Below are 14,698 nucleotides of genomic sequence, written 5' to 3'. Positions count from 1 at the left end.
CCCCGGGGCTTGGTGAAGGGTTCAGTCAAGACTGTCCTGGCAGCCATCGTGGGGTTCTCAAGTTCTGCTTTCTCTGTTTGTTCTCACAATGATTTTGCAGACAATATTTGGGCGTACAACACAGGGATCTGGGTTCATAGACAAGCTCTGCCATTTATTGGACGAGTTGCTGATCTTTTCTGGGCTTTGGTATTCTCAGCTCTACACACTATGGAGAAGAATGCCTGCCCTTCCTACAGAGAGGGTCTTTGGAACCTTAAAATGTGACACTGTTTGGAGAAACCTCCTGCATACTAAAGTGGGAGGAAGCAACTCAAAGATGGTCATCCTCTTTGAGAGCTAACAGCAAGATTGTGAGCTAGATAAGAGAAGGCAATGCTTGGGACTAGAGGAAGAAGGCAAATGGGAGAGGCCCTAGTCACTTGTGCTCTCAGAGGGTGCAGATGCCCGGGGTGGGGGAGGGGTCAGCCATTTATAAAGCAGACAACCTGAAGTCCCCGCGGTTGTTGGTCACACGCTCAGCAGGGCAGTAGGAGGCGGAGGTCTCCAGCACCACAATCTCCACCTTCTTGCTGGTGTTGCCTTGGCCCGTGGACACGGAACACTCCCACTCCCCTGAGGCCCACACGCCGATGTGAGACAGGGTCAGCTCACTGCGGAGGGGAGGGGTGGGGGGAACGGGCTTGGTGCACTGGTAGGGTCAACTGGGAAGATGGAGCCTCAACTGAGAAAATGCCTCTGTCAATCACAGTGGCCGGTGGGCAAGGCTGTGGGAGCATTTTCTTGATTTCTGTTGGGTGTGAAAGAGCCCCGCCCACTGTGGGCGGTACCACTCCTGAGCAGGCGGTCCACCGTAGTTTAAGAAAGCAGATTTCCGCACAGGGAGCAAGTCCGTTAACACTGTTCCTCTCTGCTTCAGCTGCTGACTCCAGGTTCCTGCCCTGGCTTCCCTTCCTGTTCTCAGGCTGCTTTTGGACAGGGTGTTTATCACAGCAATAGGAAGCAAACTCAGGCCTTTGGTGAGCACTCAGGCCCAGCCCAGCCCTCCCCTCCATGCCCCCCCCCCCCTACAGCCCATCTACCTATGCCCCGTTCTGGGACACCAGCTCAGGTTCTTCCTTTAATGGAGTAAGAGATAGATATGCATACATACTCTTTTTCTCCTGGTTGGAGGGGCATTGCTGGCATTGTAGAAGCAGTAACAGATGTCAAACACCACCTAGCCTCGGTTTAATAAGCATTTGCTATCTTTTTTATCGGGGAGGGGCTTTAAGTCTAACCTCTATTCAGGACATTTATAATTGTACCTTAGCTCTTTATAATCCCGATCTCCCCGCGCGCGTGCACGCGCGCCCTGGTCTCCCAGGACCATGTCTGGAGGCAAATGAGAACCATGGCTACCCCTCCCCATGCCCTAAACTAAAAAGGGACCGCAGAGCCTGTACCTGGTGATGAAGGTGCAGTCATGGATGAGGTTTTCTGTGAGGACGATGCCTGCCTGCTCATCACCCTCCATAGGGGCCCCGTTGTGGTACCAGTGGATGCGGGTATCATTGCCCAAGTAGCTGGCAGAGCACTGGAAGGGCAGACGGTCGCCCTGGAACACCACTTGGCGCAGGGACGGGATGAGGTAGTGCGTATGAAGTTCCAGAGCCCCTTCTGTGGATGAGAGACATTGGTGATGAGGCCTGAGTGCACGCGCACATGAGCCCATGTCTGAGAGTGGTTCCAGTTAGGCATTAGCTCACTGGACTTAAAGGGTAGCACATGGTGACGGTGGAATCCCACAGGGCAGGTCCAGACCCTCTGCCTCTAGTGATCTCTGTCTGGTTGGGAGTGAAAGGGACCATAAAGAATCCTTTTAGATAAGAGGAAAACAGAGGCATATACAAGGGGAGACCAGATGAAAATATAAAACAAGCAGGAGGGAGGGGAAATAAACAAGTAAACATACTGGGGGGGGGGAGGAGAAAATATAGACAAGCAAGTAATCCTGCAAGAGGTCTAGGCATGCTGGTGGAGGACCACCCCATGGAACTAGGGGAAAGAGAGAGGCCTGGAAAACATGTCCATCATATAATAAATACACGGGGCCCAGAGAAGTCTGACCTAGCAAGCTGTGTGTGGCTGAGGGACTGGCTCGTTGGGGGCTGGGACGGGTTTCTCACCACAGCGGAGCTGGGGCTCCTGGAGGCTGCTCAGGGCCCGGGCATGCAGGGCACTGGGGTAGGCACAAAGTGTGCGCTCTGACAGCTGCAGGGAATGATTCCTGGCCCAGGGCAGCAGCCAGCTCAGATGACAGTCACAGGTCAGAAACTCAGTGCCGAAGTCCCTGCAGGGTGGGTACAAGGAACAGTGTGGGCTCATGGGGTGGGGGTGAAACCATGGAGGAAAGGGGTGAAGACAACCTCAGGCGCATGTGTGCCCCACTATTCAGGACATGATGAACTCGGGGGCATTTCTGGCGGTCTGCCCACTCAGCAGGCATGATGCATGCCCCTCAGGGCTAGAAACGGCCCCAGTCAATGTGCTGAGTAGAAAATGGGAGTTTGAGGAGGGACAGTGTGGGGTGTCAGGTAGGTAAGGTGGCTCATAGGATCTGGGAATTTCTTTCAGGGTGAGGGGTGGGCTGAGGTTTGGGCTTCAGAGTCCCCTGGGTCCAGGTGTCTCCCTCCTGGGTGGAGGAAGCGACCAGGGGATGGCTCCTGTGCTGAGAAAGATACTCACACAACCTTAAGAGCTGGCAGCTCATCAAAGACCCCAGGTTGCAGACTGGAGAAGATATTCCCAGATATGTTTCTGCAGAGGGCAGGGAAGAGTGAGATGAGACCTTAGGGTCTCCCTGGGCCAGGAGAGTAGAGCCCTGGAAGGAGAAAATGCAGGTACCAGAAGGGTCTGGCTCAGCCTTCTTCCTCCCAAGCCTTCCCCACCCCCCACTTCTCTCTCTCTCTGAGACCTATCACTCACAGTCGTAGAAGTCTGGGGAGGCCTTGAAATGTCTCAGAGGCAAGACAGCCAATCCGGTTGTTGGAGAGATCTCTAGAGAGAGAGAGACACACTCAGCAAGTCCACTATATAACAGGACGAAGATTCACTTCTGAGAGAGACATTCAGCTGGAGATTATGTGGGCAATAGGCTTGGGCCCTATGCCATAGCAAGCTAGAAACGCCCCCAACAACTGGCCCCAGCCGATGTACTGAGTAGAGACTTGGTGTCTGAGAAGGGACAGGGCAGGGTGGCTACTAGGGGTAGTTGCTCAAGGTATCTGGGAAATTTGAGGGTGGGGTGGGCAAAAAGAGGGCTGGGGTGGGGTGGGCAGGACATGCCACTCACAAGCGTTTCAGCTCTCCCAGACCTAGGAAGGCTCCAGGCTGCACAGTGCTGATGACATTGTTCCTCAGGTCCCTGTGGGAAGCAGTGGGGAGACCCTCACACTTCTGTCTGAGGGCTACCCTGCTCCTTGAGTGGGGCATCCTGTCACTATGGGTGCTGGTTTTCTATGGAGCTTGATTCCTTTCTAAGTCGGCTTTCCTACACACCCACCCAACAGGTCTCTTCAACTTCTCTGGCCGCAGACAAAGAGTATACTGGTCAGAGAAACGTGTGCAAGTTCAAGTCCTGGGAAAAAGAACAAATCTGGGTTGGAGATCCAGTGGGCGAACTCAGGGTTCACTTGCCTAATGATACAGAGAGTTGTTGTGTTGCAAATGGAAAGCCAAACTACAATTATCTGAGGCTATCTTTAGTTCACTTAATAGCCACGTAGCCCCTACCTTTGTATCCAGCCTAACATCCTCTGGACTATCAGCTAAGACCTTTGTAACTCAGCAGATAACCAGCTTCCTCAACCCCAAGGGTAAGAATGTCCTCAGATAGCATATCCCCAGGACAGCTGATTTCTCCACTTCTCTGTAATGCCTGCCTACTCTTTTCATGGATTTGGTAAATATTTGCACTGATTTATGGATTTCTTTGTTCTGGGACTATATGTTCCTGTTGCCTCTTCCATGGTGGAACAGGTAATGCAGAGCAAGCTGAATCCATTCCGAGGTCACGGTCACTCACCTGTGGCTCAGAATGAACTACTTTTTACTCCCATTGGGACAGAGGTGTTTTTTTTTTTTTAATTGAAATTTTTTCCATTTTACACACCAACCCCAGTTCCCCCTCCCTCCCCTTCTCTCGCCTCCTCACTTCCCTCCCACTCTATCTCCATCCACTCCTCAGAGTGGGTAAGGCCTCCCATGGTAGTCAACAAAGTCTGGCATACCAAGTTGAAGGAGAGCCTAGCCCCTCCCCATTGTATCAAGGCTGAGCAAGGTATCCCACCACAGGGAATGGGCTCCAAAAAGTCAGTTCAAGCTCCTGGGATAAGTCCTGGTCCTGCTGCCAGGGACCCCACTAACAGATCAAGCCACATAGCTGTCACCCACATTCAGCGGGCCTAGTTCAGTCCCATGCAGGTTCCCAAGCTGTCAGTCCAGAGTCAGTGAGCTCCAACTCACACTGGTCAGCTGTCTCTGTGGGTTTCCCCATCATGATCTTGACCCCCTCTTCTTCTTCTTTTTTTTTTTAATGCCGAATGCTGTTTATTGAAGGAGGGAGGTCTTAAATTCAGGCTTACAGCACAATGGTAGAACCCTGGAGGGCAGAAGTTTGCTTCTGATTTTTTTTTTTTTGGTTTTGTTTTGTTTTGTTTTGGGGGGTTTTTTGTTTGTTTGTTTGTTTGTTTTGTTTTGTTTTGTTTTTTTGAGCTGAGGATCGAATCCCAGGGCCTTGTGCTTGCTAGGCAAGCACTCTACCACTGAGCTAAATCCCCAACCCCGCTTCTGATGTTTTACAATCTTGCATCTAAGCTGTTAACGCCCAATACTGGATACACAGACAAGGAACTTCCCTTAAGCATTCAGGAGAGTGGAATCTCGAAGGGAATTAGCATAGGGAGGATATCAAGGTCAGCAAGCGAGGCAACAGTTACCCAAAATGGGGGCCAGGGCCCTACAGGTTCCCCCCCCCCTTTACTAAAAAAATGAGCTTCTGACTTAGGTTGTGTGGGACATCAGCAGGTCACCTTACCCATCATGGAGACACCTGTCCAGGCCACACAGGCGTTCTGTCTTAGGTTGGAGAGCACCCCCAGTCTCTGAATACTCATTATCATACAGCCTCAATCATGTGAGAGCTGCAGAGTTAACTGTTGCCAAAGATCTCTAAGTGGCGCTGGGCTTGCAATCTGTGTGTTTGACACAGAAAAGACCAACAGAAGTCTTAACCCACCCATAGCCAGTAGGCTAAAGGCAACTGAGCCATTCCCTTCCTTAATGAGCCTTACTGCAAACTGGAGACCTTGTAAGATGGTATCCTGAGAGCAAATGGGACTTGAGTTTGTAAATTGATAACTTTCAAAGCCAATCGAAATGTATATAACTATTGATTTAAATTTGTCATGCCCAATAGAATGAAAGATTAATTAACTGTGGTAGCTACTTTTGCAGAGCTGTGTTTTATGTCAACTTATCTAAGATGGTACAGGAGGCTCTGGATGGCCAGACAGAGACGAGGAATGGAGAAAGCTTCCGGTTACAAGTTAGGAGACTAGGTTTCCCATGTTCTGTCACTTGAACCACTCTAGGACCTTACAGGGCTGTTCAGAGAAGCCACTGAAAATAGCTTGTACCCAGCCATCAGGGGGAATTTTACAGTTATTGTATCCCTACAGATCTCTCTCGGGAGCTTGTGAGGAAACCCACAGGGAGGCTGGTGGACCAGCAATACACTATGCCCTTGTACAGCTCCAAGCTAAGGTTGCCAATCACAGGTACAGATGAGGCCCAGGGCTAATAAAACCTGTGCAAGGTCTCCAGCCCTGCCTCCTCAAGAGGATAGCTGATCTACCCACTGCTGTCAGGAGGTGGCAAAGAAGCTACCTCCAGGCTGAGCAGATCACAACAGAATGGATGATGGCTTCTGGGGGCCATTCTCCACCAGATGGTGTAGCATACCACTGGCGAGTCTCACAGCAGCCTCTGACTCCTCAGTTCAGTGGCTCAAACACCACCGAGACAGGAGTTCAAATCTTGGTCCTCCCTTCCCTCCCCAGAGGTGACAGCTAGTTCCCTAACTAGCAGGGCATGCTTGTGCCTAGCTGATGGCACCAGCCCAACACCTACCATACGGGCCTCTGCTCTAAGGGCCAAACTGGATACTGGCCCACTCATCTTCTGCATCATCTTCTATGCTTAATGGCTAGGGAGGACTACAGATCTTGACTAACCTACCCAAGACTCCATCAAGCCCTGTCTTTCCTAAGCCAACACAGATTAGAACCAAGGCTGTGTCATCTTGTCTGGTCCTACCTTAAAGAGCTCAGAGGAGGAAGCAGGGAGTGAAGGAGGGCCACTCCTGGGGGAAGAAGACAGAACTCTAACAAAGGTATCTGGAGTCAAACTAGTTTCCAATGCTCTGCCGTCCCAGCCAGTTTCAAAGAGAAGCAAGGCAGCTTGGGTCTGTACACTAAAGGCCCCAGAGACAGCTCTGAATTATGGACAGGAGAGGGTTAACTGTGCTGGGTGAGAGGAAATGGGTGTCCAGGATGGGGAGGTGCTGTCCTGTCCCTCCAGGAGGCCCGTTTGTGCAGTCCCTGTTGGGAAAAGAAATAGAGACAGAGGATGGAGGGGTGGAGGGGGTGTAGAGATGAAACTTCTGTTTAGCTAGGCTGTATCTCCGCTTCCACCAGACTCGGATGAGGTGAGCCCCCTCCAGGAAGAAAGGAAAGCCAGCCTTAGGGCTCTGCTTGAGAGAAAGGTAGAGTTCTGGGAAGGTGCCTCCGTGCTGGGCACATGCAGAGAATGCGTAAGGCCTGGCCTAGTCGTAGGTTCACTGCACGGCAATACTAGAGGGCAGGGTAAGTCCCCCTGCCCAGGACTGCCCTTCCCGCGTAGCCCTCTTTCGGCTGTCAGGCTCCACCCTTTCATCCCACCCTCCTCTGTGGATCCAGCATGTGCCCCCTGGCCTCTGCTGGGGTCTGGCCATTCTCAGAGCTCTGCCTCCCACCCCCATGCGCAGGGGCGGGCCGAGGGAAACACATTTCTCATTGTGTCACTTCCCTTCATGGGCTGCCAAGGGGCTGAGGCGGCAGCCCCCCGCCCCTCCCCTCTCTGCTCACTTGTGTTTATTCTCATTTCCTCCCCACACCACCCCCCTCCCCGCCTCTGTGAACCCCACCCGCCCGCCCCACTGATGCTCTGCAGATGGAAGCAAGGCAGCCGTGGGGCCCCAGCCCCTCTCTCTGCCCTGTTTCCAGCAGCTGAGCCAATGGAGGTCCTCTCTCCAGGGCAGCTTCCGATGGACCAGGCATTCCTCCCAGGTTCCTCAAGGGTGGCTCAGGGGTGACCAAGATGGTCTCATGGGAGTGAGTTTTCTAGGGAGTGGGCCAGCCCTGGGATACCAGGTCTTGAGGGGCACAGGCCGAGGACTGCTCCTAGGGTCAGACCCTGACAGCCCATTGCGCCTATGGACAGCCCATGTCTCCTAGTCCCTGAGTAAGGAAAAGTGGTTCAGGGCTGTACTCCCCAGGGACAGGAGGAAATGCCACCCTAGGTCCTGCATAGTTTAGAAATCCAAGGCTTTTGTCAAATGACTGTTTTGAGCCCTTCCTGTTTAGCTTATTCCTGGGAAAAGCTGATGAAGGCCTGGACTCCCACCCCAGAAGAATGTTCTATACCTAACCTTGGACACAGAGTCTTGGTGGACTGTGGAATCCAAGCTAAGAACCCTTGCTCCAAAGAACTAGGGCTGGGGCTTTAGTAGGAGAGCACTTGCCTCAATGCATGCAAGGCCCCAGTCCCATTCCACAAAGCGGGGCGGGGCGGAGCGGAGGGACCAAACACACAGACAGACCGCTCCAGGTATGGTGGTGCATGCCTTTAATCCCAGCACTCACTCGGGAGGTAGTCAAGTGAGTTCAAGGATAGCTTGAACTACATAGTGAGACCCTATTTAAAGAAAGAAAGAGAGAGAGGGGGTGGGAGGGAGGGAGGGAGGGAGGGAGGAAGGAAGGAAGGAAGGAAGGAAGGAAGGAAGGAAGGAAGGAAGGAAAGAGAAAAGAAGAGAAGAGAAAAGGAAAGGAAAGGAAAGGAAAGGAAAGGAAAGGAAAGGAAAGGAAAGGAAAGAAAAGAAAAAAGACCCGGCTGGGCGGCGGTGGTGGCGCACGCCTTTAATCCCAGCACTTGGGAAGCAGAGCCATGTGGATCTTTGTGAGTTCGAGGCCTGACTGGTCTACAGATCGAGATCCAGGGAAGGTGCAAAGCTACACAGAGAAACCCTGTCTCGGAAAAAAAAAAAAAAAAAAAGAAAGAAAGAAAGAAAGAAAGAAAAAAGGCCCTTGCTCGAGATTAATCTAAACATGTTCTCCATTAATTATCTGAGGTTACAAAGCAAAGTAACCCGTCTAAGGTCACAAAGCTGTTTCTAGAATTTGGACTCTATGACTCCCTTCTGCTTCCACAGAGCTCTGCTGTTGTGGAGCCTGGGAAAGAGGCACTGTGTTGATGGAGTAGCCACATCCCCATTGCCTTTGGCCCAACCCTGCTCAGCGGAGTTCCCTTGACTCTAGGCACACCCTTCTCCCACCCGCTGTGGGTGTCAGCATGAAAGAAGGGGTCTCCTGAGAGCTGAAATGGAGGGAGACTTCCCAGGGCAGCCAGGGCCAGTGCCAGTCTTGGGAGAACAGAACCCCCAGAACCCGCGTGCATGAGTACGGCTGGAAGAGAAGATCAAGGCTGGCCGAAGCAGTGACTTACTCAGGAGGCTGAAGCAGGAGGCTAGGCGCTGAAGGCCAGCCTCGGCTACAGATCCAGAACCCGCCTCAAAGAAATAAACGGCAGCAGAAACCAAAGCAAAGCAAAACAAAAAGTCCTCTAGGTGAAAGTTCCCCAAAGAATTCGATCACAGTAGCCTAAAAGAGAAAAGCATCTAAACCTCCATCAATGCACACATGAATAAAAGACTTAGAACATAGTATGTTCAGGGGCTGGAGAGATGGCTCAGAGTTAAGAGCACTGACTGCTCTTCCAGAGGTCCTGAGTTCAATTCCCAGCAACCACACGGTGGCTCACAACCATCTGTAATGAGCTCTGGCACCCTCTTCTATATATATAATAAAGAAATATATCTTTAAAAAAAACCACAACAACAACAACACAACATAGTATGTTCAGTCCATGAGCGATCTACGATTTGCCCACAAGGAGGAATGAAGTGCTGATGCCTGTTGAATAGCATGGATGAACCTGGAAAATATTACCCTGGCTGGAAGGACCTACTTATAGAAGACTACATATTATATAATTCTATTTATATGAAATGTTCCTCACAGGCAAATCCATAGAGTCAGGAAGCAGATTAGTGGTGGCGGCTTAGGGCTGGTAGAGGGATGGGGAGTGACAGCTAATGATTCAAGGTTTCTTTTGTGGATGATGAAAATGTTCTAAAATTAGAAAGTGGCGATCACACAGGTTTCTGAAATGTACCCAAGCCCGCTGGACCGCGTACTTTAAATGGGTGACGTAAATTACATCATGTTAGATTTGTTAAGAGTGTGAGCTGACATGACTGTGTGTGTATGCGCTCGCACACAGTCAGGCCCAGCAGGATTGCGCGGAACTGGCCCCTCCTAACCCCCCCCCCCAGACCTCCCTGCTTGTAGGTCTGAAAACCAAATTATAGGTTTGCTGACCACACAGCAACTTGCCCTCAGCCCTTCAAGGTTTCCAGAGTTTCAACTAGAAAGTGCAGGCTGGCTGCAAAACTGGCCAGAACACCCCTGTAGGTATAGAGGCTGGAAGAAAAGGAGTCCTGTGGCCAAGGAAATCCTTCATGGCCCCAGACTCTCACCTTCCCACCTCCCGGGACTTCTGCCCCAGACACCATTCTACAGACATTTATTGAGCACATACACTGTGCCAGGCACTTAGGCTGACCAGGGCAAACAAGAGGGCTGCTGTCCCTGAACTTGTAAGCCACCCCGTCAAGGCTTCAGCTGTCCTGGAGTCCAGGACAGCTTCTAAGTGTCCTTCCTCCCCAGCATTAGTGGGAACGAGAATGGAAAGGAGAGACAGAGCCCCAGGCCTCACCCTGGGCCCCGCCCACAGATTAATGGAAACCACCTGGCCAGTGAACAGGCCATTCCCATGAGCATCTGCTTCTAATGAGTGCCCCAGCACCCGCTGCATACCAGCCCCTAGGGCTCATTAATCTCATTAGGCAATGACAAATCATCCCAGGCTGAGCGAGCTCCCCTCCTTGGGCCCTCTGCTCCAGCTTCACACAAGCTGTGGAGGGCCCATATCCCCACGGAGCCTCACACCCCCACGCGTACTAAGTCCCTCTCCCTTGACCTCTCTTCTGGGGGCTATCTGAGCGCTGGTCTCATGGGCGGGCATGGAGGCATCTCACAGAACCCTGAAGAATTGTCTACCTACCTGTTCCTCGTTGCGTGTGATTGGTGGGGGATCTGGACAAACATACACAGCACCCAAGGAATGAGAACTCCCCACAGGGGTGGGGGTGGCTCTGTGGTACACGGCTTGTCTAGCATGCGCTGGGCCCTAAGCAGCAGCAGCACCACCACCATAAAAACAACAAAAACTGGCCCTATTGATACACAGCTGATTGTATCTGTGGCCTCAGCCCTCCAGAGGGCAAAGTGAGTTTAAAAAACAAAACAAAACAAAACAAAACAAAAAACAACCTGCAAAATGGCTCTGCAGGTGAGGGTACTTGGCACTAAGCTTAACGACTTTCATTTTATCCTCAAAACCTATGTGGTGGAAAGAAAGGGTAGACTCCAGTACGATGTCCTCTGATTTCATAGATATACCACGGTATAAATGTAAAAAATTAAGACAAAAAAAAGGGACATCATTACATTTCAAATATATAACTGCCCGAGTAAGCCTGGGAAGTCTGGACAGCTACAAAGAACAGGCTAACACCTTATGGAAAACTCTTCAGAAGAGATAGGCACGGACGGCACTGTCTTCACTGAGGATGCCTGTGCTCTACTGCTCTAGAGATGAACTCATCTATCCCCATAACAACTTCTCAGAGAAGAACTCCTAACCCCATTCTCCACATGCGAGGCTCAGGGAAGCATCCAGAAAAAAAAAAAAAAAAAAAAAAAAAAAGCAAGGAGCAGGATTTGATCCCAGGCCTCTTTATACCAGAGTAAGGTCATGCTTTATTTCTGTTTGTTTTGAGAGGGTTTGGGGTATAGCTCTACAGAGCTAGCCCTGGCTAGCCAGGTCCACATGGTGAATTCTAAGCCTGCTGGGATTACAGGTGTCCCACCATGTCTAGCTACTTACTACACCCGGCCCTGGCTCCTGCCACCTACCCTGCCCCAAATGTCTTTCCTTTAGGTCACAAACAGGGTCGGTCAGAGGGGCCTTAGGGAAAGAGCACTTTAGGCATGTCTGGGCCCTTCTGTACACCTCCCTGGGCTGGCCATGAATTGCCTGCAGCAGACAGGATTTCTGGCTCATCATACCCAGTTGATAGAGATGGGTCCCCCTAGACCCTAGATCCACCACTAAGGTCCTGCTCACCACAACCGCTTCTCCATCCATTCCGCTTCCCTTCCTCTGCCTTTCCACCCCACACTCACACAGATACCTCCGTCCACCTGCTTGTACCCTTCCCAGCCTCACTCAGTCAGCGCCCTGAATTCCAAAGCAGACAGATGGCACACGTAGCTACTGCCCACTCTTGGCCAGCAAAGTCACTTTTACACTGAGACACACACACACAGACATACACATACTACCCTTTCATCCATTAGCAAAGACCTGAAGGGCTCTCAGCGGTGAGGGGTGGGAGTGGGGGGTGAGGGCGCATTCTGTGGCCTTACCACTGCAGTTGCTAAGACCAGATCCCAGCTCTCCCCTAGGACTTGTTGTCTACAGACTGTGGGATATGAAACTGACATGGCCTCAGCTGCCCATGCCTAGACATCCGAGTCCCACTGGACAGAGAGATCAGTGTTTCCTGGGCACCAACTACACACTAGGCTACAATGTCACGATTGTGATGAATAGGCCCCCAGTCTAGGGGTCATCTGGCATGTTGGCTTCCAACTTCAGATGAGCATGAGAATTGCCTTCCTGCTGGATAAAATTCCCAGGCCCTATCTGACCCAGTGACTTACCATCTCCAGGAATGAGACACAAGGCTTACATTACTTATGGGCCCTCTCCCTACCCTAACACAATGGTTAGTCATACGTTCATCCAGCTGGGTGTCATGGCATGGGCTTATAGGCCTAGCTACTTATGGGGAGAATCATTTGAGTTCAGCATTTCAAGGCCATCCTGGGCCACACATGGAGACTCCCAAATCAACACAACAAGCAAACCACGAATGTTAGATCCTGCTGGGGAGTTGTTCTGCAGATGTGGAAATATAATCAGCTGACCTTCAGGAGATATCTTCAATAATGCAGTTGGATATCCTGTAATCAGACGAAGGCTCAGGAGGAAAAAAAAAAAAAAAACTGTGGAGAGGAAATTCTGTCTCAAGATAGCAGCATCTTTTCCTGTCTGACTTCCAGGCTGTCCTAGGAGTTTGGATTTGACAGTCCCCACAATCACAAGAATCTGATTTCTTAGAACACACACTCATCTATCAGCAAGTAGTAACCAGCAAGCTAGAAAGCCTGACGTTCCCAGCCCTGCCAGGCACCCTCCTTACTGTGGTGTGCACAGCCTTTGTTCCAAAGGCTCTCTCTCCACTTCACTGAAGTTCCGATCTCCCAGGAGACCAAGATGTTAAGTCCATAACTAGCCTCACTCTATCCCCTCTCTATTTTGACCATGAGTACCCCACACTTAGCAGCAATTATTGATCATTTCAACAGTGGTTCTCAACTTGTGGGTTGAGACTCCTATGGGGGCTAAAGGACCCTTTCACAGGGGTTACCTAAGACCATCGCAAAGCACTGATATTTACATTACATTTCATAACAGTACCCAAATTACAGTTGTGAAGTAGCAACAAAAGAATTTTATAGTTGCGGGGGTCACCACCGCATGAGGAGCTGGATTAATGGTTCGAAGCATTAGGAAGGGTGGGAACCACTGCCCTAGAAGGTTGTGATGTTGGGTTCCATCACTTCAAAAGAGAAGAGGCGAATGGTGTGTGTGTGTGTGTGTGTGTGTGTGTGTGTGTGTGTGTGTGTGTGTTGAGATGAGGGCCCTGGAACTTCTGGTCTCAAAGAATTTCTTTGCATATATGTCTCCCAACATATAACACATCCATTTATTATTTCCTGGGTCTTGGCAGTAGAGAGAAAGTAAATAAATGGCCTGAAGGCAGGTACTAGGTCTGCTGGCTATAACCCCATCACTGGGATCAGGGCCCAACATATGGAGGGGATCCATACACAGCTGTCACGTGAATAGAGTGATTCATACCAGCAGAGCTCCTAGCTCAGATTGGGAATTTTATTTAATTTTTTATTAAAATTAAATAAGTTTTGAGACAGGGTTTCACTGTTTGCCCTGGCTGGCCCAGAACTCACTATGTAGACCAGGCTGGCCTTAAACTCAGAGATTGAATTCTCCTGAGAATTAAAGGCATGTGCTACAATGTACAGCATATATATATATATATATATATATATATATATATATATATATATATATATATACACACACACATATATAGCATTTTTGTTTTTTGTTTTTCGAGACAGGGTTTCTCTGTAGCTTTGGAGCCTGTCCTGGACTAGCTCTGTAGACCAGGCTGGCCTCGAACTCACAGAGATCCATCTGCCTCTGCCTCTCGAGTGCTGGGATTACAGGCATGCACCACCACCGCCCCGTTTTACTCATTTATATTTTATGTATGATTACTCTGCATGTATACCTGCACACCAGAAGGGGGCATCAGATCCTATTATAGATGGTCATGAGCCACCATGTGGTTGCTGGGAATTGAACCCAGGTCCTCTGGAAGAGCAGCCAGTACTCTTAACCCCTGAACCATCTCTCCAGTCTACAGTATTTTTTTTTTAAAGATATGGTTTCACATAATCCATATAATCCAGAATGACTGCATATTCATTTATGGACATTTATCACCACACCCAGTTTACAGGTACTAAGGACTGAGTCTAAGGTTATGTGCATTTTTGTTTGTTTGTTTGGTTTGGTTTTTTGTTTGTTTTGGTTTGGTTTTGAGACAGGGTTTCTTTGTGTAGCCATGGCTGTCCTGGAACTTGCTCTGTAGCCCAGGCTGGCCTCGAACTCACAGAGATCCACCTGCCTCTTCTTCCCTAGTGCTGGGATTAAAGGTGTGTGCCACCACCACCTGGCCTTGTTCATTCTTCCTGACCAGTTGGGCCACATTTGAGGCCTCAGAGCTGGGAATTCTTGCCTTTGTATCTTTTTTCATGACACACTCCTCCAATACCCAACAGGCTGGCAATCAAGACATCCTTCCCCCTGCTTTGAAAGACCCACTATGCACGTTCCCTGTCCGTGGTGCTGGGGAGAGGTGGTCAGTTTGGTACTCTGTGTGGATAGGAGGGACAGTAGTCAGTCCTTGTGTCTCCGAAGGAAGAGAAAGCAAAATGAAGCAAGAAGACAGATGAAAGATGCCAGAGGGGGCACTGGAGAATCAGAGAAGTTCTCAGCTACT

The 14,698-nt window shown here is 50.3% G+C and overlaps 1 protein-coding gene across 1 annotated transcript in view; it reads right to left on the bottom strand.

The window, feature by feature from the left end:
- The window catches only part of Adgra2 (adhesion G protein-coupled receptor A2), a 43,433-nt gene that overhangs the window by 11,162 nt on the left and 17,573 nt on the right, over positions 1-14,698 (bottom strand). The window contains exons 3-8 of the mRNA XM_036209409.1: positions 3,335-3,406; positions 2,968-3,039; positions 2,728-2,799; positions 2,169-2,332; positions 1,446-1,659; positions 489-653 (exon numbers count right to left, since the gene is read on the bottom strand). Of these exons, the coding sequence (XP_036065302.1) occupies positions 489-653; positions 1,446-1,659; positions 2,169-2,332; positions 2,728-2,799; positions 2,968-3,039; positions 3,335-3,406 (759 nt within the window). The remainder of the gene's footprint in view (positions 1-488; positions 654-1,445; positions 1,660-2,168; positions 2,333-2,727; positions 2,800-2,967; positions 3,040-3,334; positions 3,407-14,698) is intronic.

Source organism: Onychomys torridus, chromosome 17 (genome assembly GCF_903995425.1).
Source record: "Onychomys torridus chromosome 17, mOncTor1.1, whole genome shotgun sequence".
Lineage (NCBI taxonomy): Eukaryota > Metazoa > Chordata > Mammalia > Rodentia > Cricetidae > Onychomys > Onychomys torridus.
Note: the sequence above shows the minus strand (reverse complement) of the source record. Positions and strands in the feature narration are given on the sequence as shown.